Source organism: Athene noctua, chromosome 1, assembly GCF_965140245.1.
Source record: "Athene noctua chromosome 1, bAthNoc1.hap1.1, whole genome shotgun sequence".
Lineage (NCBI taxonomy): Eukaryota > Metazoa > Chordata > Aves > Strigiformes > Strigidae > Athene > Athene noctua.
The window spans coordinates 241,578,556-241,586,935 of NC_134037.1; the positions used below are offsets into that span (position 1 = coordinate 241,578,556).

Genomic DNA, 8,380 nt, shown 5'->3' on the forward strand with positions numbered 1-8,380 from the left:
TCCTTACAGTAAATATATATATATATATATATATATATGATCCTAGCTGCCTGATAATGTAAAAAATAACCCACTGTAGTCAGCAGGACAGAGGGATGATAAAACACAGTCAGTACTCCAGGGTCCCTGCTGAGTTTGGCTCTGTGAAGCCGACAGGCTACACTCAGCCTTGGGCTGCAGCAGCTCCTGTGAGGCATAAATGAAGGCTGGGATCCTGGTAGCACCAAGAAGCAATTTAAGCTTTAGCTCTCAGGTTTATCAGTTTTACAAAGTTTTTTTACATTTTCCTTCTACAGCCTTGGTTGGACTGAGAGTGATTTCTGGTGCTTTTTTACTGTCCTCTCTTAAACATTTACGATGTGTTTTTCTTTAATTATTTTCTAGACAATTTCTTTTGCAACGTCAAGTTTTGCAACAGTCATTCCTCAAAGTCAAGATTCCTGTTCCTTTTTCTGTAGAGCTGCCATTTAATTTGATATAGCACTTCTGGGGCTTTTTGACCTCCCTCTTCTCTGGCAAATTTTAATAATTTTTGCCACCACAACACTTATGACCAGTTGTATAGGACTTGTTGATTTCCAGATATTTGATTTCCTGATATTAAAAAGCATTCTACTGCTATGTTTTTTATATTCTTTGCTAAATTCAAGTTCAAAGCTTGAGCGTTATTTCAATGTTCCCCTTAGTTCTCCTTGTTGTCAGGAAGCTGATCCAGGATGGATGCTTCTCTGCTAAAATTTCTTCCTGTTTCTTATCTATTATAAAATAAGGAACTTCTTCCAATTGTTTACAGGGTTATTTTTCTGTACAGACTGGACAGATATATCTGTTAATTCCTAGATGTATGGATCGTTAAACCACCTCGAGAACACTGGTGATCTGAGCACTCTTTAAAACACGCCTGGGGACTTCTTATTCTTATTTGTGTTGTTCTTTCCTTCTCCTTATTCCACCTTTGGACCCTCCTCTATCAATCTTCACCCCTGCTCTTAGGAGTTTCCTGACATAATTTAAGACATCAGTAACTGTAACACCACTCTGTCGCATCTCTACTACACCCATTAGATTGGCAGAGCACAGTTCCTGCCCGGTTCAGCTGCGTCAGGAAGGTCAGGCATAACCTCTGGCACTCAGCATCACTTGGTTGTTCCTGTCATCTTGTATTTGTACACAGGTACTGGAAATATGAGGGGGAAAAATAAATCCTTAAAGCATATTGGGGCGTTCAGGGGCATGATGTGAGTTGTTTTAAATAGCTGTGCATTTTTATTTTCCAGCAAGATCAGTCCGACATGTAACTTAAAAAGTAAATAAATAAACCATGATTCTGGCCAGCCGTGTGTATTATAAACTCTATAAAACCTCAGAGGTCCTTTTGCTGCCTTCCTGCTGGCTTTGAGGCAGGTGAGGATTGCTAAACGCTATTCCCAGAAGCCTGCTGGCATCGACAGAGAGGCTGTTAGGACCCACATGCTGGTTTGGCTTGACACAGAAAGCAGCAAACAGGCAAAATTCAGTGTTCTTCCAAAGTGAAAGGAATCGGTTTAGTACAAAAAAATATCTGAAAACACAAAAGCTGAGGTTTTTCCAGAGGCCAGCATGAGAAACCGACAGTGCCCAGGAGCAGACAGCGCTCGGCAAGCACACTGCTGGATGTGGCCCTCATTTCCAGTGCAGCTTTTTTGCCTGAACCCTCCCTTGTAAGGGGCCTGAATTCAACAGTACTGAACCACACTGAGTCATATGCAAACCTGGCTGTGTAAGAGTTAAAAAAAATGGCCATGTGTTTCTACAAAGGTACTAAAAGTATCCTGTTGACTAAACCGGTGTGTTCCGCGCTGCCCTGGATATCTTGCCTCTGTGACTGCCAGAGAGGGAAAGAATCCTGATCTGTCCCATGGCCAAACCCCAGAGAATTAAACCCTTTGTCTCAGGAGCCTTTCACCTTCTCAGGCTGCTCTGAAAATCCGGAGAGAAATCAGAAACGATGGATGTTCTTGCCTTGAAAGAAATTTCATGGTGGTGTGTTCCTTCTCTGACGATGCTTGTGTCCACAGCCTGACTCAAAGGGAAAATGCTGGAGCACAGTATAGAGCTGAAAGCTTTTAATGTGTAGGTTTGACGTGGTCTCCAACCCCAGCAATAACAACTGTCAGGGGAAAGCGTCGCTCTTTTGAAAAATGTCAGTCGGTCTTACATGTTATTGATGGGTTATTCTGCCATTATGCCTATAAAGGACATGAAGTTTTGTGCTTCAGGGCATAAACCAGCCTCTCCAGCAGCTCTGGCAGCAGTGGAGACCTAGCAAATAAGAAGATTATAACGTGATTGTCCATTGTGGGGGTTTGTGTGCCTTTCTCTGAAGCATTTGATGCTGGCCACTGCTGGAGACAGGATATCACATTGGCTGGACTACTAATCTGATTTAGAATAACAGACCTTTTATTCCTATTAAGCACGTCTCAGTACAGAGTCAGGTTTCAACTAGTACTGATGGCCATTAAACACTAAAACTGCAGCCCAATCTACTTGTATATACCTGGCACAATTCTTCTCAAAGGGAATATAGCGTGGCAAAATTCTACTTAACTACTCATTCTATGTCATATTTTTCAAATGAGGAGCAAAATATCAGTTGTATACTTCATCATTTTCCCCCATAAATTGCCAAAGTAACGATGATGAATGATTTTGTACCTGGACAGCTAAATTCACATGACAGTTCTGCAAGTGAGACTTAGTGGAAATAAGATTTGTGCATCTGAGTACAGGATTAGGTCCCAAAAGCAGAATAGTCTTTTTAGCTCTCTGTGTTGCTAGCATTCCTCTCAAACAGCTCTTCCCTTTTTGCTCAATTCTTGGATGTGGGAAAGATCTGTTTTCAGATGTGTATGCCTGCAGCACCTGCTTGGGGTTTATCTGCAAGCTGATCCCAGACTCAGACTGCAGTTATGCTTTTGCAGGGTCCCTTGTTCCAGCTGACTACTGCTGACCACAAGTCTCATTTCTTCTCTGCAAAAATGTGAAACGAATACTACAGCCTTTCTTAATACACGCCAAAGAGAAAAGATCTTTTTCTGGTTTATATTTGACCACGTTGCATTTCAAATATATGACCTCACCTCTACAAAACCAGCGGGATTTACCCCTTTTGTCATACAGAGTACAACTTTTACCAGGATCACCATGCAGCAACTGTTTTTATTCTTTTTCCCAGCACACAATCTACCTAAAATGATCCCCAGCATGTGTCAGCTTCACTGGATCCTCCATTCGTTTGTGTTGGGTCATCATAGCTGAGAGCCAGGGGAAAAAAATCACGCAAATGTGATATAAATGTCAACTGTTAAGTAAACCCATCAATACCAACCTTTCAGGACAGAAACTGATATGTGCTTGTACTGTGCTGTGCCTAATACAGTGGCATTCTGGCTTGCACTCATAATTGTAGATTAAAGTATGTAGTAGTAATAGTAATAATAGTAATAATAATCATAAAGATAATTTCTTCGTGACATCTCTTGGACAGCACAGTTGTGTGTCAAAGAGAGAAGCTGATCCTCATTTATACAATGCTCTTTAGAAAAGCTGACCAACTCACGTGCGTACACAAAGGAGCAAGAACAGTACCCTGACTCCTCCTGTACTCCACTGCTTCATCAACACAAAATGCACAGTCTTTCCTTTTAATGGACTGTTAAATTAGAGGCAAAAAAGCAAAGGCCATGGAATCATGCTGGTTTAGGTTTTGTGTCTTCTGTATTGTTTCCTATGCTTATGTCCTATAGATGTGCTCATCTTTATATGCCACAGATGAGCTCATCCATATAAATAATTTAAAAGAGCCATCTCCAATGCAGTGGATGTGCACTGCTGCTGCCTACTTGCCTTGATGACCCCTCATTCAGTTTGACTGTGCTTGTTGGTGCCCTTACTTGCCTGACTTGCATGGGCAAATGGACTTCCTGATGCTCAGTCAAAGGGTATTTCTATATAACCTCTGGCACCTCACTCTGCCAGCAGTAAACGATTACAAAGTCCCACTGCCTGTTCTGCCTTCTTGTAGCAGAGGAGGTGGGAAGGGCCATGCACCTCAGCTGCTACAGTGCGGCCAAGGACATAGTTTTGAGTTGCCACCAATTTCAGTTTATGTGAGGAGGCAGCTGTGAGCTGCAGTGCCTGAGAAGCAGCCATGGTGCCTGTTCTCTTGCCTCTACTATGTGAGTGCAAGTGGGGAGGGCATGGGCAAGGCATCTCCTAAATTACCCTGAGATCACATTGAGGCACTGCTGTCTGCATGGAGTGAAGGGCTGGTCTGCAGGATGGCCTTGGAGCAGGTGTCAAGAGCCTGTTTAAACTTAAGCTGTTGTATGTAAGGGTTTTTTTTATTCTTTTCAGGGAAAAGCCCACATTAATAATGTTCTAAGTATAAACTCTATTCAGCTAGGTCTATTTATAATTCTTTGGTCTGTCACTGATTTAACCGGAAAGTCATATGTGTCCAGGATTGTGTATTATTTGGGATAGAGAGACATCCTTCAGCAATCAGCCCTTGGACCATCATCTGCGAGTATTATTATTTAGATGTTTTATGAAAGTGTAAAACAAAAAAAAAAGAAGAAGCATGAGCAACCCTTGCACTTTCTCTGTCCCTCAAGGATACCTATTGGAGAAAAAGTAAGCAATGCTTCAACAATTTGCTATTACTCCCACAAACCCAAGCTTTATTATCGCATTGGTGACTAGAAGACCTGACTGAGATTGGGGATGATGATGTAAGGTACCATAAAAATGCTTATCAGGGGAGACTCACAGTCACATCATCATTCGGGTTAGAAGGGACCTCTGGAGGTCATCTAGTCCAACCCCTTGCTCAAGCAGGGTCAGTCAGTGCAGGTTGTCCATGGCCATGTCCAGTTGGTTTTGAGTACCTCCACGGACAGAGGCTCCACAACCTCTGGGCAACCTGTGCCAGTGTTCGGTCACCCTCACAGTAAACAAGTCTTTTCTCATGTTCACACTGAATTTACTGGTTTTTATCTTGTCCCCATTGCCTCATCCTGTCAGTGGGCATCACTGAGAAGAGCCTGGCTCCCTCTTCTGCATTCCCTCCCACCGGGCACTTGCACTGATGAGATCCATCTGAGACCTCTCTTCCTGGGGCCGAACAGCCCCAGCTCTCAGCCTCTTCTCCTGTGAGAGATGCCCCAGTCACTGCCTCCCAAAAATGCACCATCTAAGCAAACTAGGCTGACAAGGGAGGGAATGACATGCCTAAAGTCGTACAACGTGTGACAGCACAGGATCCTCACAGAGGCCATGTGTGGGGGCTGCTTCTGCTGGTCCCCCAAATCTTCTCCCAGGCATCAGACGGGGCTGCTTGCTGTCAAATCTGTCTTCTGAAATTGGTAGCTTTGTGCTATTTTGGAGCAGAGTATGAAGAAAGAACTATAACTTCTGCAAGGGACGGTGTCTTGCCAGGGGTTGCCTTTGCTGCATGAAGTTCTAAAGAGGAAAGGCAGCCTCGAACTTTTAGTATTAAAGGGAACAACTCTGTCTTAATTTCCTGTGGTTTTACACGAGACCTGTCCCCAAAGGAACCAGGCTGCATCTGTCACAAGTTCCATCTATTTGAATTTCTTTTCTCTTTTTTTTTTTTCTTTTCTTGGACAGTTTCACAGTAGTGCCATATGAATGCGTCTTTCCACACCCCTCTCAAAAGGCCTACTCATTTCTTCAACAGAGCTGCACCTTGTGTAGGATTTTCTTGTGTCTTTGAGGTGGGATGCATTTTTCATCGGGGACAGCCTTTCTTTGTTGGATGCTGGTATCCGGGAGCAGCCTGGAATAAGGAATAAAATGCCCGTTACACGCATCATTTCGGATAATGTGGATCCATAAGGAATGTGAAGCTCTTTGGGGACCAGGATGGCTTCTGAAGGGGGCCTTTTACATGCTAAGGCCCTTTCTCCAGGTGCGTCCAAGTTGAAAGTCATAATTCTCACCATGAATCTTACAGGCGCTTTTTTCATTAATAAAACTACATAGTTTGAGGAAAAAAAACCCCAAACCAGACCAAGCAGGAAGAACCTTGATATTTCAGACTCTAAAAAATAATGTAGGAAATGAGAAACACAAAGAAATAATATACAGGCCCAAATTTGTGGATTTGGGGAGCAAAAAAACCCAACACTACCATAAAAATTTATTTTTGGAAGCTGTCCGAGGGTGCAGCACGGGCCCACACGCCGGGAACGGCATCCACGGAGAAAGGGCGGTAAGGGGAGCCCTAAACGCCCCGAAGCCGCCCTTGAGAAAACGACCATGTCCGTGGTGCTTGCCGGGCGGCGGGGGGGTGGGGGGAAGGCGGGGGGCACCCCCGGCGGGCGGGGCGGGGCGGGGCGGGGCGGGGCGGAGGGAGGCCCCGCCCCTCCGCGGGCCGCCTTCCCGCCCTAGCAACGGTTGCTGAGGAGCGGGCGGGGGCCGCGGCCCCGGCAGCCTACAAGGCCCATAGTGCCGCGCGGCGGCGCGTGACGCGGCGGGAGCGGGGGGAGGCAGCGGGGGCGGGCGGGAAGGAGGGAGGGGAGGAAGGAGGGGGGCTCCGTCCGTCAGTCCGTCCCTGCCTCCCTCCCTCCCTCCCCTGCCGGGTCCCCTTCCTCGGCTCGGCAGACGCCATGTTGGTTTGAGCCGAAGATGACAGGGGGCGGCTGCGGGCGAGGATCGCGCTGAGGACCGGCACGGCCAGCTCGCAGCGGGGCGAGGCAGCGGGGGAGGGGGGGCGCCCGGAGCCGCCGGAGGACGAGGCGGGGAGGGAGGGCGGGCTGAGGGAGGCGGCGGCGGCGGCGATGCGAGCGGAGACCTGAGGCTGCGGGAGGCGGCCGCCGCTGAACGCCCCCCGGCCCCCGCCGAGTGCTGTCGCCGGCGGAACGCCGCGGGGGAGGGCTTTTCCCTCCGGCCGCCCCTCAGGCAGCCCTCCCCGGCCCGTCTCCCCGCCAGACCCTGTTGAATGTCGCACACCGCCTAAGGGGGGCCGAAGCCCGGCGTCCTCCCCAGCGGCCCCGGGCCCACCCCGGCCGTCCCGCCTCCCTGCCCCGCCGCCCAGGGCAGGAGCGAGGTCCTGCCTGCCTGCCTGCTGCCTGCGCGCCCGGGTCGCCTGCGCTGACTGAGGAGGTGACTTGGACGCACCATTATCCCGTGAATCATCCCGTCGTCATTTGTCAAGGCTGGGAGAGAAGGAAGAGGGAGAGAGGGGGGGAAAAAGCCCGCACGCAGCTCATGTGGCGGTGTAGTCCTGCCTGGTCTACCTGGCACCGCTGGTGCTGCTGCTGCTGCCGCTGCTGCTGACAGGGATCTGCTGCCATCTCTGGTCTCCCGCTGGCTCCTCCGGTACAGCCCCGGCACCGCTCGCCCCTGGATATTTCTCCTCCTCAGCCGGCCGCCTTCCCCCTGCACATCGGGCACCTCTTTTTCGTGGGGGACGTGGAAGTTTCTGCCTCCGACATTGACATCGGTTTTGCTTCTTGAAGATTGCCGTCGGGCGGTTCTTGGTGGTTTTTTTCTTTTTTTTTTTTTTTTTTAAGTTGATTTTAAGCCATTTAGGGTAACATCAAGATGTCCAGCAGCGTTCCAGCTGATATGGTAAGTCTTATACTTCTTATTTAATAATATTGTTATAGAATCACATCTATTTCCGCCTGTTTTGGCAGAGAAGATGGAAACAAGAGGGGCGTGGGAAGAAAAAAAGTCTCGGTTACATATTTAAGGAACAAAAAGTTCCCAGTTAATACTCCCCCCCACCCCCCCCGCCTCAGATGCTAGTTCTGCTTTGCTTTTTGGTAGCGAGTAGGAAATCTGCAGCGTCGCCTTCTGTGTGGCAAGGCAAGGGGGGATGTCAGCTTTCTGATACCTATGGCAGTTAATATCTGACCGCTCTTGCTTATTTCGTGTAGCATTGCTGTTCAGCTCTGCCGAACGTTTTTTGGGGGAAGAGAAATGCGAAGAAGAACACTCAGAATGATTTAAACGAGCCGTTTAATTTTCTTTTTCTTTTTTTTTTCTTTCTAAACCAGCTGAAATTTAGTCTCAGCCTTCTTCCTTTTCTTGTCTGAAACTTCGCTTGTTTCTTACTGACGCTTTGTCTTCCGATGTGGATGGGAAGTTAATCTCTTCACTTGCTGCCGGGTCAAGAGCGAGAGAGAAATTCTCATGCATTTATTTACATAACGAGGTCCTTTGTGCACTAGCTGCAATCTGGACATTTTTCAAGGGCACTCCTAGTACTTCTTATGGCGGACTGTACTTCAGCCTGTATTGGATACTCGGCTCGGTACATTGGAAATAGGAAGGTATAGCAAGGCATGAGGGTCAATCAGGTCTGCTG

At 47.6% G+C, this 8,380-nt stretch overlaps 1 protein-coding gene across 1 annotated transcript in view; it reads left to right on the top strand.

Moving 5' to 3' along the window:
• Positions 1-6,591: 6,591 nt before the first annotated feature.
• Positions 6,592-8,380, top strand: part of UBL3 (ubiquitin like 3) — a 56,482-nt gene continuing 54,693 nt past the window's right edge. The window contains exon 1 of the mRNA XM_074914704.1: positions 6,592-7,638. Within this exon, the coding sequence (XP_074770805.1) occupies positions 7,612-7,638 (27 nt within the window). The 5' untranslated portion in view covers positions 6,592-7,611. The remainder of the gene's footprint in view (positions 7,639-8,380) is intronic.